General features: G+C 46.8%; 2 protein-coding genes across 3 annotated transcripts; both read left to right on the forward strand.

Annotated features, from left to right (window-relative positions):
• Positions 1–319: 319 nt before the first annotated feature.
• Positions 320–9,943, forward strand: arhgap25 (Rho GTPase activating protein 25). 2 transcript variants are annotated; one of them, XM_037482063.2, is made up of 11 exons: positions 320–626; positions 3,293–3,495; positions 4,706–4,793; positions 5,410–5,523; positions 5,814–6,018; positions 7,153–7,285; positions 7,398–7,471; positions 7,621–7,742; positions 8,020–8,174; positions 8,560–9,101; positions 9,530–9,943. In XM_037482063.2, the coding sequence occupies exons 1-11, from the start codon at positions 563–565 to the stop codon at positions 9,729–9,731; spliced, it is 1,902 nt and encodes a 633-aa protein (XP_037337960.2). In that variant the 5' UTR covers positions 320–562; the 3' UTR covers positions 9,732–9,943. The 2 variants fall into 2 exon arrangements, with proteins under 2 accessions (XP_037337960.2, XP_037337959.2); XM_037482062.2 differs by lacking the exon at positions 320–626 and adding an exon at positions 2,990–3,115.
• A 485-nt stretch (positions 9,944–10,428) lies between these two features.
• On the forward strand, positions 10,429–13,845 carry bmp10 (bone morphogenetic protein 10). The gene is made up of 2 exons (XM_037482065.2): positions 10,429–12,211; positions 12,615–13,845. Exons 1-2 carry the CDS (start codon positions 11,812–11,814, stop codon positions 13,679–13,681), a joined length of 1,467 nt encoding a protein of 488 aa, XP_037337962.2. The 5' UTR covers positions 10,429–11,811; the 3' UTR covers positions 13,682–13,845.
• Positions 13,846–16,298: the final 2,453 nt, after the last annotated feature.

The following is a 16,298-nucleotide window of genomic DNA, read 5'->3' on the forward strand; positions in this document are numbered from 1 at the left end:
ATTTTGACCATCCATTTTGTTGACCCCCCCCCCCAACTGGGGAAACATTGCAACCAGTGTTCGAAGGTCAGTCGATGGTGCCTGAAGCTTCGACCTTAAGATGCACTTGTGTAAATCCTCTTGTGTAAATCCTCCCTCTGTGCTGAAGTCGCATGGCACCCTGAGCCGTGAAGTGACACTCAACCACTTCCTTTAAAAAAAAGGTGTTTTTTAATTTTTATTTAACTACACCAGCAAACTTTAGTCACTCGGAAATGTCCCACTAGTGTTACATAACCGTGCCGCTCTCTAGAGAATCCACTTGGAAGCCACTTATGCAGAAAAATATCAGAACGAGAATGAACGTGGAAGTAAAAAGCAACGCGAGGGCACGCGTTCACAAGGGCTGAAACAGAAAAAGAAGAAGAAAGATTAACACAGGAAGTAGGAAGTGTGTGACCCTGCCATACCTCGTTTGTGTTACTGTGTGGTCGGAGTGTGTATCGATTCTGTGTGTGAATGTGCTCCGGTGGGCTGTATTCGTGAACTCAGACCCTTGACCTCTGGCGTGAGAAGGGGGACAATGTCTCTGAAGCTTCCTCGCAACTGGGACTTCAGCACCTTCAAGGCTGACTCGGGTCGCGTAGGTAAGCAGACTGGATGCTGTGCTTCCACTCGTATTGGCTTTGGACACTTTTTAACGGTTCTTTTAGCTCCGTCGAACCAGAGGGAAAACACCTCAGCAACAAAGCAGGGTTTCCTCTTCATCAGGGACGTTATTAGCTTTTGCATAGAAATTCATGGTCGCATTAACGGAGGTTGGATGGTGCTGTTGGGGTGAGAAGTGATGTTTTATTACAGTAAGGAAACGGAATAGTGACACAATCTGTACTTTAATTGTCAATTGTGTTTCAGCATGTCGGGTAGTGGTTTGGTAACCAGTGGGTTATTGCAGCAATTGTCTTTACACGAATCACTGTCATCTCCTTTTACAATGTTTACATTCTATATTACGCTACTTTAAAGCATGTCTTGAGGTCTAAAAATGTAAAGCGCTTTGCTATGAGGGGGAAGTATGGCAATGCTCGACATTCATGCAATTTTTTTCTTTGGCCAATGACGTCCAGAAATATGACCCAAGCGAAGTACAATGTTGGGGCTGTAAGGTCTGGTTCTTCTTTAGAAGACCACGCATTGGAGAATACGTTATGGATGACACAGAGAGAGCACCTTGGTAAATCACTGTATTGTGTATTTTCAGAAGTGAGAACACTATGTGGGTGGGGGTGAGGGTGACGGGGGGGGGGGGGGGGGCGGTGGGGGGACTGAGGCCAGAGATGAAGTATTAACTTATTTCTAAGCAACCGTACAGCCGTCTAGACTGACTCCCACAGTGCTGACCACAGATCTGGGTAGATCGTAAACCGCTCTGGTTTGGATGGCACAACAGTTGTGTAACGTGCGCACGGCAGTGATGGGCTGAGCGCTCTGCTGCTGTTCACTGCAGCGTTGCTCTTTTCAACTCTGACAACTCGTCAATGTCACCGGTGGTTGGGCACCGTGGAGGGAAGTACCTGCCGCAGTTGTTTTCTCTGCTTTGGTGTCGATCGGCCGATACTATCGCCACGTATGAAGCATGACCTCCTAAAAGCTGGTGGACCCCCCCCACGTGCTTCTTTAGCCTTGGTGACGTGGGCCATTACAGTGACAGGTTATATAACTATTTACCGGAGCGTTTTTCAACAGGAAACTGAAGCAGCAGCTCAGCTTTTGCAGAGCTGTGACGTCGTATCTGTTTGTGTGTAACTGTACCCACATGTGTAGGAGTGCGTGTGACGTGGGAGTGATGGATGCTTGTGCAAAGTCGCACTGCATCTTGCACTTCAGCGAGACGTGGAAAGGACAACCACAAACCAGTCAGTGTCAGCTGACCTCACTCTTCTTGGTGCTTTAAAGTTGCTCATCCGCTGTTTTTCACTCAGAAGTAAAGTACATTTTGGAAGTTTTCGAGAGTGAACCAACCTTTGTGCATGTGAGCTAAATAAGAAGTTAAATTCAGAAGCTTAACAAAGAGACTCAAAACAGATAGATACATTGTGGATTTTTGTTACTTGTTTCCCCGTTTCCATTCTTTATGCTAAGCTAAACTAGCACGCTAACACGCTAACACGCTAACACGCAAACGTGACTTCCTAACGATCAGCAAGAAAGCAAATAAAATATATCATAAAATGTCAAATTGTAATCCTAACTTCCTTTGAATATAAATGATGTCTCGCTCACGATCTGTTTGGAATTACGGCCCAATCTTGATCCTATTATCAATTAACTATTTTGTGTGATCATGTGAATTCCACCAGGCGAATATTTGGCCCTGAAACCTGACTGCATGACAGCTGTCGCCCCAACATAAGACCCCTCTCCCTTGTACCCATCTTGATGCAGAGAATCTCGCACTTGACTCAGTGAGGGGGGGCCCCGGGTGCCACTTGGTGGTGGTGTTCTGGGACGGTTTGAAACAGCCGTGTGTTTGTCGGCTGTGGGTGTGGTCTCACGTTGTGTGTGGCCTCAGGGTTTCCTCAACAGCGCGTTGACTTTCCACCCATCAAGCGAGCGTGATGCTATTAAAATGAGACCAATGGACTCGTCTAAAAGCCTCTAGGTGGAGGCCGCCGCCGAAGCGGCAGCTTCCTGTTTGTCCCGGCGCGGCCCCCTGCTTCTTCTCTGCACGCGCTGTCATCTCGCTCATCAAGACACAGCGAAATCTAAGAGCGACCCCAGGCTGTGGGTTGCACCCGCCATCCGGCCACCTCTGCAGCGCTCAGTCCGCCTCCACCTGACTGTGTCCTCTCTGGGCCACGCAGACCTCGGCCTTTTTGTTCTCTCATCAGTCCATTAAAACATCCCTTTCGTGGCCAATTTTGGCCGCCATTGTCACCACAGTCAAATGCAGAACAGGACGTCCGAGGCTTTCTAGCTGATGTCCGACGGGCCGGACTCCTCCGGAACCCGCCGTGTTTACTTGTGCAGAGGCCACCCCAGCTGCATTTTTTTGCAACGTCCACAAGGAACGTGGTCAGTTGAAAAGAGCCGTTTCCTCTCAGCCCGAGACTGCGGGAAGCAGAAATGAACTAGAGTGAGTCTCTAACTTAATAGGCGGATGCGTGTTCATATCAAAAAGAGGAAGTCCTCCAGCTCAGCAGAGCGCTGATGGGGGTTTTTTTTGTAGCGTGTAGCTGTGGCACAGTGAGTCTGCGTATTTTGTTGTTCACAACACTTTCACCCACACCCTTCCTTGTGGTGTTTTCGGCAGCACGATCCAGGAGCGTGATACCCGGAGAGGGAGGCCCTGGTCCGGGCTCACCGCGCTCCCCCAGGTCCATGGAGAGGGCCCTGAAGGCCGGCTGGCTCAAGAAACAACAACGGTCTTTGGTGAAGAACTGGCAGCAGCGTTACTTTGTGCTGAGAGGGAGCACTCTGACCTACCACAAAGATGACAAGGAAACCACCGTGCAGGTGAGACCCCCCCCCCTCGATTTGAGTCCATTTCAGCCCGTGCTGGTGCTTTCATGGATGATGTCACGCGCTTTTCTTCGGGTCCTTTGTTGGCATCACACACAATTCATGCAGAAATCAGCATGGAAATGCTGCAATAACTCTCATATTTGAGAATGGGACTGTGATCAAAATGATTATGAATAATGCTTTTCAATTTATACAGTTTATAGGCTGATTTATAGGCTGATAAGAAATGTGTAATTTATATTTTCCAGTCAGGACCACAAATACTCAAACTGGGTGACTCACTTCCTGCAAACAATACAAATGCTGCTCGAAGCCTCAAAGCCTGCTGCTGCTAAAATACTGTTTTGTTTTGTATACTGTTAATCCACTGGTTTACTTTAGAAAGTGGACTTACGTTCACCCCTCTTCTTACATTTTATGTTTTTTTTTTCTCTTTACTTCCTGTGTCAAAATGAGTGATGGTGAAACAGGAAGGGAGAGTGGAAATTATGAAAATTAAAAAATACATAAAACATAAATCGCATTCAGAAACCAAAAAGTGGAGGCACATTTATTCTTATTCATATTATTTATATTTTTCTGTATACTTTTGCATTCATGTTGTATTCTGTTGTTAATTATACAACCTTTTTTGTTTCGGCTGACAGTGTTTAATGCATTGAGATTCCTCCTAAGATCTCAGAAGGTTGTTTTTTTAAATCACCCCAGTACAATTTACTTCTTTTCTTCCACGGTTCTGTTTGTGCTGCTTTATTTCGTTGTGCAAACAAATGAATCTCAATGACCATCCGCTGAGGTCAAAGAGTGGTTTCTTTGTTGGGTTATAAAATAGAAGGATACGTGTGGGACAGTGAGGGAAGAAAGAGGAAATGGGTTGCAGATGTGGCCAAGTGGAGAATATACATTACGTACTCTACATGCTGTGTAGTAAACAGGGAAGTCCTACAAATAGATGTTTCAGAAAGGTTGTACATCTTCGAAAGCCCTTCTCGTGCAACGTTGCCACACAAAATGAAATTGTGCCGGAGATACCTGCTGACACCTTAAAAAGACACAGGCCGCATGGACTCTGTGGTAGGTCTGATAAGTCAAACATTAATATCAGGGTATTTTAGGACAACGTTGCATGAATACCAGTGCTTGGACGTCACACTAACAGGCTTTGCTCTCTGGGCTTTGTGCTCGTGTCTTTGTTCTGCAGGGAGTCATCCAGCTGCGCTTCAGTAAAGTTAACGACATCCCGCCCAACTCGGATGACCCCGGGAAGTACCTGTTTGAGATCATACCACGTAAGCATGTTATCGACCTATGAAAAGGGCCAAAAAGGCCCTTTAGAAAGACATCCATCAACAATGAATGCAATGTGTTTCGGCTTGTAAAAAAAATACTTCTACCAATGGAATGCAAACTATCTTGGTAACATTGCTTGAAAGCAGACCTTTAATCAGGTATAACTTATTGTAAGTCGCTTTGGATAAAAGCATCAGCAAAATGTAAATGTAATGTTATGTAATGATATGTGATTGTGTCTTATATTGTAAATGCGCTCATTGAAATATATAGTTGAGTAACTTACAGAGTGAGTCAGTAATTCTACTTCATTCTACTCTGCACATCGACTACGTCCCTTCACGCTACAGTATGTGTGACTTATCAGTAGTGCATATGTTTGGGAACAGAAAAAAAAAACCCTGTCCTTCTACATTTCCTGTGCACCACTAATAACTATTTTAAATTCAGGTCACATGTCCCTTTGTGATATCCGTCTCAAAAAGTCAAAGTAAAATAACGAAAAGTTGCTGAGAGCCATCTCGATCTTTAGTGGAAATATTTAAATAGACTTTTACATGTTCTGACTGTCCCACTGAAGGTTTTCTTTTACCAACAATACCCGTCATTTCACAGGTACGACTAAAGACAGGGAGCGATGTCCCTATGTCTTCATGGCAAACTCCCAGAGTGACATGGAGGAATGGGTCCGCGCCCTGCGCAAAGTCGTTGGAGTACCAACGAGTGGAGGTTCAGTACAACCTTATGTTGTCACCTATAGCACTGCAGCCACTTTTTTGGGAGTGCATTTATTCACTTTTGTCCCTTATAGTTTGATGAATATCCCTCACATGTCTATAAACTGAATATGAACGTTCATTCTTTAGCTTTAACTGTTAGCGAGAGAATCATCAAGTACCACCCTACAATTACTGCAAAGACCACATAAAAAGCTAAAATGGTGTTCATGTTTTTTTTCATTATACTTTCTGGACATTACTGGTCCGATCCGTTACGCCTTATTGATTTGTCCCTTGCAGTGTTTGGAAAAGCTCTCATGGACACGGTAACATATGAGCAACGGTTCGGGCCTCAAATGGTGCCGATCCTGGTGCAGAAGTGTGTGGAGTTCATCAAAGAGAACGGCCTGGACGAAGAGGGCATCTTTCGTCTCCCGGGTCAGGACAACGCTGTCAAACAGTTCAGAGACGCTTTTGATGCAGGAGAGAGACCCTCTTTCCCCAAGTAGGGAACCCGTCTTTCCCTCTCAAAAGAACCATTTATTATTCAGATGAAGTTGCATTGTGCAGATGTATGTCTCATGTCTTTAAGAAAAGGGGCGTGTGTTTAAAAAAAAAAAAAAGCAGCCAAGCAAGGCCTAAAATATCCTTGGAAATCCCTTTCAGCCCTTTTGAAACCCAGGTGGTCTGAAGGGTGGAGAACTTCAAGCAGATCACTGCTATACAAGGAGAGAAACCATCCTTACCTCAATCGTTTAGCACGAGCTTTCTTTCTGAGAAATCAAGGATGAAAGAGATGCAGAACGTTGAAAACATTTGTGTCTGAAGTGAAGGCGATACCACATCCTGTTGTAGCCGGCACACAGGAGGAAGCCTGTATTTCTCAACATCACAAGCTCCTCTGACAGAGCACTCTTGGTTGCCTTGAGTGTGAGCAGAGTCAAAGAGCAGGGCTACTATTACATGCTTTATGGCAACTTTTAGACCAAGCTTTTAATTCCCTTAGTATAAATTTAAAAAAAAGTGAAGCCAAGCCTCCTGCACCAGCTAAATATACAAAGAGAGGCCCAAAAGACCATCAATTTCCAAGAACAACGAAGTCCTGGAGGACTTTGTTGATGCTACAACCCCAATGACTTATTTTTGTTTATCTGTAGACATGGAAAGAGTTTTTAAGGCAACTCTTAAAGCATGCAATCAATACAAAATACACAATATCCAAACTAAAACAGCAGGTCTTGGAGATGTGTTTGTTGGCTTGTGGTGATGAAAATGTCGAAACAAAATCTCAAGATCACAACCAGCTTACATGATTTGGATAATCGTGATGTTTGCTTGGAAAGAAAATAGTTTGGACATCAAACTGACGCTTTGAGCACAAGCAGAGTGCCACGTTGTTTATTTATGCCCGAAGAGGAGGTAGACATTTTGTCTCCATCATTCAGCTACACAGAAAAAAATAAAGTAGATTTATTTCCCGGATTTTGGGGGGGAGCTAATTCCCTTTAGCCAGGTCAATGCTGTCATTAACAAAGATGCCATCAAGCAAATGAGATGCCAGTGTATTTCTTACCAAACACACGCTCCAGTGCTGTAACACAGGTTCCATCCGAGGTTAACTGTGGCTTTGCCCCCGCAGGGACACGGACGTCCACACGGTGGCGTCGCTGCTCAAGCTGTACCTCCGTGAGCTCCCTCAGCCCGTGGTGCCATGGAACCAGTACCAGGACTTCCTGGACTGCACCAACCCGCTGGACTTCAGCAGCACACAGGTGCGCTCATCCAAGTGGAAAAGGCTATGTGCCTGCATTCTGCCCATGGGAGAGGTCCTGTGCTGTTGTGTGTCCTCGCGTCCTTCAGTCTCTTGCTCGTGTGTCCTCACAGGGTTGGGAAAAGTTGCACAGTCAAATCGCTCTCCTCCCCAGAATCCACTACAACCTTCTCAGTTATGTTTGCCGGTGAGTAGGCGACGGGACACGCGGCGTTATGGGGCCGCCCGTTAACCAGATCTTAAGTTTAACTGGTTAAAAAAACAGCAGAGTACTGAGATCAGTTTCCATCCTCCGACTTGTGTCCCAGAACCAAAACACATCTTTCTGCTTGGCAGGTTTTTGTTTGAGGTGCAGCAGCACTCCCAGGTGAATAAGATGAACGTGGAGAACCTGGCCACCGTGATGGGGATCAACCTGCTCAAGCCTCAGATAGAAGACCCCATATCTGTGATGAAGGGTGAGAACGCCCTGAACGCAGCTGTGTCCAGGTCCATTTTGAAACCATATGAATGAGTCTGATGATCGGGTACAGAGCAGACTTATTAAATAATGCATTTTTCTTTATTGCTCATCTGGAAAAAACTATGTGTGTGTATAAGAGAACAAAATATTATCAGGGAGTAAATGTCAACCTAGAAGATTTCAATAAAGTGAATTTAGAGTTTGCATATGAACCCAATTAGAAGAGTTTTTGATGGTAATCTTTTCACGTTTGTGTTTGTTTTCCTCTGCAGCCACTCCTCAGATCCAGAAGCTGATGACCGTGATGATCAGAAAGCACGAGACTCTGTTTCCTCTCTCCAAAGACGTCCTTCCCTCCCCTCCCGCCAAGAAGACCGAAAGCCAGAAGAACGCTCCGCGCAGTTTCGTGGGCTGGGAGTCCTCAGAGGTGCGACCACGCGTTTAGGGCCCCTTTGGGCTGTTTTTGAACGTCACAATGAAACAAAAATAACACAGAATATCCCAAATGAAGGGAAGGGATTTTGTAAAAGAAAAAAAAAAGTGAAGAGGTTAAAATGAAACACCAACGTCTGGTTTACATTTTGTAATAAATAAATCATCGTTGCAATAACAATCAGGAACCATTACTTTCGGTGATGACGTCGTTCAGTAATAAATAATGAAATATGCTCATATATAGTTCATATTTTCGATACTCAGTCAATGGTTCGCTCTTAAGCAGAGCTTTATTTCGTCCTCCAGTTCATCCTTCTGACTCTAGAATAAAATCTGCACTCATGCATTTCTACTTGTATTTTCCTAATTTGTCTCAGATGGGGGACGCGTCGCTGTCCGAGTCTCCAGAGGAGGAGGAGGACATCGACAGCCCGGGTCCAAACAGAGGAGACTGCAGCCCCCAAAACACGTGCCAGGAGCCTCGCTCCACTTCGGCAGACGACTGGACGGGAAGCTCCCGCAAACGCACCCAGACCCTCCCCACCTTCAACTGCCCCCTCACGGGCATGGCCGCCAAGGCCGAGGCTCTCAACCGCTGGAGTCACATGCACGAGAGCGTGGAAGAGAAGAGCGGGACATTGTCCGAGGACATTTTTAAGATCCTGGACCTGCGGAGCTCGGGCTCATTGTTCGGCGCGTCTCAGGTGAGCGACAAGGGAGGAGAAGACAAGGCGCCGGCAGCCCGGCGAGGGAGGGACAACGCGGGTCCCCCGACCGACGGCCCCCCAAAACCCGACGCCGGGGTCCAGCCCGCCCGCGTGCTGTGTCACCAGAGGAATGTGGGCGGCTCGACGGGGTCCGACGAGCAGGTCGGCGGCCCGGCCGAGCAGGTGACCGACGGCCAGCCGCTCGCAGACAGGTGAGCTCACCAGAATGGACCAGTGGTTCCGGGGTCCAGTGATGTCCGGTGGCTTTACAGGAATTATTATGTCACAGCTTCAGGATTTCAACATTTTAGTAACTGAATGGGGCTTTATACAAGACCCAAAGTGGAGAATTCATTCATTAATTCAAACACCAATATTGCAGTGAAACAAAGTGGAACTTGGCTTGACAACATGTGGCGTTTCTCTTACTCACTTGCCGGGAACACTTTAAAACAAGCTGATTCAGATTGAAAACAGATGTTACTGCTCGCAAGCAATTTAGTGACAGTGACATCTTTTTGAGATTTATTACGTTTATTTTTAAACGATGACCTAGTATATGCCATGGATAGTTTCCAAATAATACAGTTTCTTTAACCTCATGTCTAATTCCTCGGTGTTGCTGGCCTGTCTCCTGCAGTCTGCAGCAGGAGAACAAGGAGCTGAAGGCCACAGTGGCGGAGCTCCAGTCCGCCCTGGAGGCGGAACGCCGGCGAGCGGCAGCGCTGGAGATCTGCCTGAGAAATGCTGAGCGCAGCCGAGACGAGGCGCAGAGACGCAACGAGCAGCTGCAAAGAGACATTCAGCAGTTCCTCGCCAAAAAGACACAAGCTGCTACCTAGCGTCACTTTTTTTGGACTGGTATTTGTATTTATGACCCCAACAGAGCTAATTTCACGGAAGTGTTTCTATTTGAGCTCTATTTGGTCCTCGAGATATTGCATCGGCTCATTTAATTTGGGCCTAAATAGGTTTTAATATCAGTATTCACATTACAGACATTTGTTCCTCCCTACAATAAGCTGCCTTTTGATCTGGACTTTCCACGGGGGGGGGGGGGGGGGGGGGGGGGGGGGGCAACATCGGCTTCGATTGAATCATCTGATCCAAGGTTGACCTTTGGAAATACTGTGTGTATGTGGATTGACTAGTTCATTATCTGATGTTTCATTTTAGTGGTAAATTAATAAAACAGCAGAGATTTAAGTGATTTTTGTTAATGTATAAAAAAAAATATCTTGCACACCACATTTACAACGTCTTCTCAACATTTATTACACGTTTGTTAAGTAGCACTAAACGCAAAGGGCAGATGGGAACATCTGCAGTTTTGCAGGCATTTGGTCATAAAAGTAATGATCGGATATTAATCAATCAAACCTTTCTATAGAACCTTCTAACAAATGACATGCTCTTAAAAGAGGTTTATCCACTGACAAAAGATCGGATTTTTAAAGCACACACACACATCCTCATTTGTTCCACTCATAGGTCAGTAACACAGGGCATATGGATCGGACTGACTGTGCGCGCGTGTGTGTGTGTTTGCAAAAAGGCCATTATCAAGCCTTCCTACGGCCGCCGGGAAGATGTGCGGCAGCAGTTGAACAGGGTGACAGATAACGGCACATCTGTCAACTGTCAGCCTGGCAGATGAGTGGTAGAGGCAGGAAAGGCTCATTCCTTCCCATCTCTGTGACGCGCGGCAATCTGGAGTGTATCTGCAGGTCACACGAAGCAGCTCAGGAATGAAGGACAGTTGCGTAGTGGAACGAGGTTTCAGGTGACGAAGGCAACAGCTATTTGCATCTACCCATGTGGAGCCCGTGTGAGTCACTGTTAATCCGATGGGGAAAACGTGCCAGACAGGCTCATGGTGTTGGTAGAACTTGCTTAAACATGTCTCTATATTCCGATGGGTGCCTCATCCATTTTTGCCTTGTTGTGGAATTGGTGAATTTACCAGAAAAGAATGTACACACCGAACATTTTAGCGAGCGCGACAGGGGTCGATTGTTACTCTAATGGATGGGATTATTTTTACACGAGTCTATTGTCCCCCCCGTCGGCTCCGTATCTCTCGCCCTCCATCGCCAAGGCCTCACACCTCATTGCGTTTCCATTTCATTTGGCCAATTGTTGTCTACTTTATGCATCCTGTTACATTCAACGGTATCAACAGAGCCTCGGCGTAGTTTGTCAAAAAGAAATGGTCAATGGAGCCTAGGCGTGAGCTCGCAGAACTCCACCATTTACAAGGCAAATAAACAAATTAATAAACATCGACCCCCGGAGCACCCACCCAAACAAAATAGCACTTCCACAAGGAAGAGCCTACAGCACCGTGTTTACAAAATCCTCATTAAGGAAGTTGGGAGATAACACACACTCATGTGCATCGCACAAAGTTGAAGGCACGTACGCAGACACACACACACACACACCAGCAAAGAGAGGAACAGCACTGAGCAACCCACCAAGATAAGGGACAGAAAAAAAGTGCTGGGAAGAAGAGAGCAAAGCTCAGAGAGAGACTGACGAGGGGAGAGAACACAACAGAGATGACTCGGACGCACAAAGCCCAGCCTTGGCCACCCTGTGACCGGAACTGCAGCCCTGTCTCAAAGAACATCAAGAGGTGTGCATGAGAATAAATGCTGTGAGATCTGGATCAGGAAAGCAGTGGAAACACAAACTCCTGCAGAGGATCACACAGCTCAGGGCAGGGGTCAACGACACTAATGTCTGCTGGATCCAGAACCTTCTTTGACCACAGATGTGCTGACCACAACTTTAATTGACCTTTTGGATTAATGTGTTTAGAGATCCCAATCATTTGGTCTTTTCTTTTGCATCAGCGCGTCCACAGAGAACCCCAGAGGGCATCAAATAGAAAGCTGCAGATTTTTTTTTTTTTTTTCCATGGCGAGAATTTGGGTCTTTCCACCGAGAACCATCTGCACTTCCAGGACTCTGCTCTTGCTGTTTTCCATCCTCCTGTTCCAGGGGCTCTGCGGCCAGAGCAGCCCGATCTCCGACGTCCGTCAGAGGCATCGGCCCGCTCCGGGGATGGGAGACGGGCTTGGGGGGGCGGTGGACCCTTCGCTGCCGGAGCAGGACTACAACATGCAGAGCTTGTTGGAGAGCCTGAAGGAGCAGTTTCTGCAGACATTCAACCTGTCTGGCTTGGTTCCCCCTCCGCCGCCTCACGCAGGCTCGAGGGAAGAGCCACCGGAGTACATGATGGAGCTCTACAACCGCTTCGCTAATGACCGTACGGCCATGCCCAGCGCCACCATCATCCGCAGCTTCAAAAATGAAGGTAGACACCCTCGTTCATATAGGTTAATATATATATATGTTTATGATTTCTGTTTTTCTCATCATACTCAGTAGAAGAGAGTTTTTTGCATACATTTGACCAGTTTAAATGCCAATAGTCCAAGCCTTGTGCTTGTATTTCTCTGTGCAAGGCAATGTTTATGTAAATGCTATTATTATTTAGTAATGGGAAAATGTGAAATAACATTAAGTTGATAGCACTGATAGGTTAATGTTTCCCAATTAATTAAAAAAATCAAGAAGTTGTCCTTATTTGGTTTTGGATGTAGTTAGTATATGTCATCCTTATATATCCTTACGTTGCAAAACTGCAAAACTGAAAACCATTAGACATTAAAAAAAATACAGAATTTCCTTGTTGACCATGTAATTCCCTTCCTTAGATTCATCTCCCAGTGTTGTGGGTGTTGGAGGAATAAGGCGTCACCCGCTCCTCTTCAACGTGTCCGTCCCCCATCATGAACGCATCACAGCGGCCGAGCTTCGCCTCTACACACTGGTCCAGAACGACCGCTACCTCTATGCTGGCGTCGACCGCAAGGTCACCGTCTACGAACTGGAGCTGTACGTCGCAGAGGACAACGCGACCCATGAGAACACTGTGAGAGGCGACGGATTCAGAGGCGGAGGAGAGCGGAGGCCGTTAGCTTCACGCCAGGTCTACGGCACCGACAGCGGCTGGGAGGCCTTTGACCTCACCGCCGCGGTTCAACGCTGGCGCACATCCGACCGCGGCACCACGCGCCGGTTGGAAGTGCACATTGCCAGCGTGGCCAATGACAACGACATTCAAGGCAACGCGGGGGACAGCGAAGACCCAGCTGAAGGAGACATGAAGATCGACACCAGCCCGGAGGAGAAACACAAGCCTCTCTTGATTGTTTTCTCTGACGACCAAAGCGGCGACCACCGCGACGACAGGCGCGAGCTGAACGAGATGATCGACCACGAGACCTCCAACGTGGTTCTCCACAATGACCTGGGGACGGGCCTCAACGGGCTGTGGGGAGAACTGGGGAGGGACGGAGATGAGATGGACGAAGAGGCAGAGCCGGACGAGGAGGACCTCATCCAAATGCGCTCCAACCTGATCTACGACACGGCGTCCCGCACCCGCCGCAATGCCAAGGGGAACCACTGCAAGAAGCAGTCTCTGCACGTGGAGTTCAAGGACATTGGGTGGGACAGTTGGATCCTGGCGCCCAGCGGTTACGACGCCTTCGAGTGCACTGGCATGTGTTCGTTCCCGCTGACGAAGCACGTCACGCCCACCAAGCACGCCATCGTCCAGACATTGATCAACATCAACAGTCCGCAGAAGGCGGCGCGAGCTTGCTGCGTGCCCACCAAGCTGGACCCCATCTCCCTGCTGTACTTGGATGACACGGGCGTGGTCACCTACAAGTACAAGTATGAAGGCATGGTGGTGGCAGAGTGCGGCTGCAGATAGTCCATAGTTCTGAGATGGTTTTGTCTCTTCGTTGAGCCGTAGGACAGGAGGAGGGAAGACCGGGCAAATGTGCGCTCCAATAAGGCGGCGTGCTGCAGATTCACAGTCAAACGCGGTGACGCCAGGGTGCGTCCTCAAACCCACAAGAAAGAAACGGCACAGGACTCCCCCCCCCCCCCCCCCCCCCGAGGACCAAAACAAGCTCATCCTACAGTGTGTGCAGCCTGGTGGGAACCAGTGGGCCGGCTGTCCCCCTCCCTCTCCTTCCCCCCCTGACGTCTGTCTTCCTCTCTCTCCTCTTATCTCTGGCTTCCCCACTTGATGCAAACACTAATCAGCACTTCATGTGTGCTGGCGCAGTGAAATGACCCCCCCCCGAGAGAGGCAACCTGACAAGACGTGAACTCTCCAGGCCCACCTCCTCCTGTCCTCCCGATATACGCAGGCGCTGTGCAGGGGTCCGACGTAGGAGGGTTATCTTCTCCAATCCCGTTTCCAACTTCGCATGCCTCTTTCCCGCTCCCCCTGGCTACAGCGATAGCGAGGTGTGGGGGGTTGAGAAACATGAATGTCATCACTCATGGCTCGGGGGAACTGGACGGCATTCTGTGGAATTTATTTTTTAAGGCACTGGGATGGGGGAGTGGGACGGGGAGGTTGGCCGCATTCCCGAGGCAGCAAGCAATCTCAACTAGCTCATCCTAGTGACCCGGCACCACGGGGTCCCTGACATCTCTTCAACTCCTCAGTTCAGTCATCCATCACTTTTATGGTAAAAACGGCTTTTTGGGGACGGCTGTCATCTGAGGGGCCGAACTCTAGAGTTGAGAAAAGGACGCTTTGTCACAAGAAACACAGCTACAGAAAGACTGTTTGTTTGTTTAAAGGCCTTTTGATACCTCTGCTACTTATGTCGAATGAAAGACTATTTATTGTTATAATTTATTAATTTTTACAACAGAGTAGATAATTATATATATATATATGTATATTGGTAAGTTGCTTGGTGTGGAGGTTTTGTAACTAAATGAGTTCTGTTGGGAAGAGAAATGGTCAAGAACAATAAAGAACTTTACAAATTCTACATGAAAAGTCTCCTTAACTGAACTGTTCTCTTTCAGAATATGTACAGCCCATCCAAACGTTTTCGGGGGTTAACTCATATCGAGATGAATGTAAATATTTGGCCCTTGAAACGCAACAACACAAACATTGAACCATGGGAAAACTGAGTGAGTGCCTGCTAATGAACAAAATGAATTGCCTGCAGCTCACACTGACAGCGAGCAGCTGCACAATTGAGGTCCAGAATGATGAGGGAAATAAAAAAAATAGACACAGAGACTGGTACGATGCGAGAGATGGATTGCAATGTGAAGGTTTGTGATGACATATTTTGGAAGCGTGCTCATTTGCATTTTTTTGCCAAGAGGGGCCTGAAAAGATTGATATCAATTTCTCTGAATATGTCTCAATGCTAATTACAAAGCTGCAGTTTTAAGTAAATAAGACAAGGATCTAGAAGCACAATGAGGACGGTAACATTGCCCAGATTAAACCACTTGAAAATAGAACACCATCAGGTAAAATGTTGATGATGCCTACACTATGAACGGATTTCCCATCTACAGAAGTTGCAGCTCCATAAAAATGTTTAAAACTGTCAAAAATAGCATCTCAGCACTAATTAAATATTTAAAGATCGGGGGAAGAAAATAAAATCTGGTCTTTGTCACTGATGGGCAAGCTTTTAGGAAATATGATGAAATAGGAAGTCTTTAGTGTTTGCATTGTTGATAAGGACTTGTGGAGAGGGCTCCTTTCCCCTTCCCTCCTCTTTGTTTTGAAACGATTGGAGTCCGTCTTCTGGAGTTTGTGAAGTACTTGGCCTACGTGGTCCATTTATCAACAAGTAAACAAGGTGAAGGTTTCAAAACGCGTTCAAAGCGCTTCGAGATCCGCTAATGCTCCGGCGTCTGACCTCACGGCGACGACGTACGCCTGCGAACGTGTGTTTTGGTGTGTTTCATCCAAAGCTGCACGACTTGCCCGACTCTGACGTGGGGTCCGTAATAGAGCCTGATTGTTTCCGCTTTGGGTCACATGTTCATCATTCCATCTCTTGCCAACACCACCACCCAGCACTCCCCTGTCCCTCCTTCCACGGATCTCTTCTTTCCCATGAAAAGAGAACTTGTAAATAATCATACGTAGAAGTTCCTCCAACTTGTTAAACGTTTTTTAACAATTGCCATTTGACTCCGGAGTTGCGAAATTGTAAAAAGCCCATTGGATGAGACAGAAATGAAAGCCAGATGTTCACTGTAGTTGTAAAACGTCCAGGTCGCTTAATCAAAACGTTGTGTTCATTTCGATTGAACTGTTTTTCATTAAGCGATGACTATCACTCACCAGACTCACATAATATCCAACAGGTTGATGGTGAGAAAAATCGAATAATTATTAATAATTAATAATTATGATTGCTTGTCAAAATTGTGTAGAAATGTGTGAAGTTTAAAGAAAAAATTTATGTAGCTATTTTTGCTCTAGAAGAATTGCATTTGGCCCCGTGTGGTGACTAATGACGTGTCAGAGCTCCTACGTATGTCAGATG

The sequence above is a fragment of the Pungitius pungitius genome, chromosome 5 (assembly GCF_949316345.1).
Source record: "Pungitius pungitius chromosome 5, fPunPun2.1, whole genome shotgun sequence".
NCBI lineage: Eukaryota > Metazoa > Chordata > Actinopteri > Perciformes > Gasterosteidae > Pungitius > Pungitius pungitius.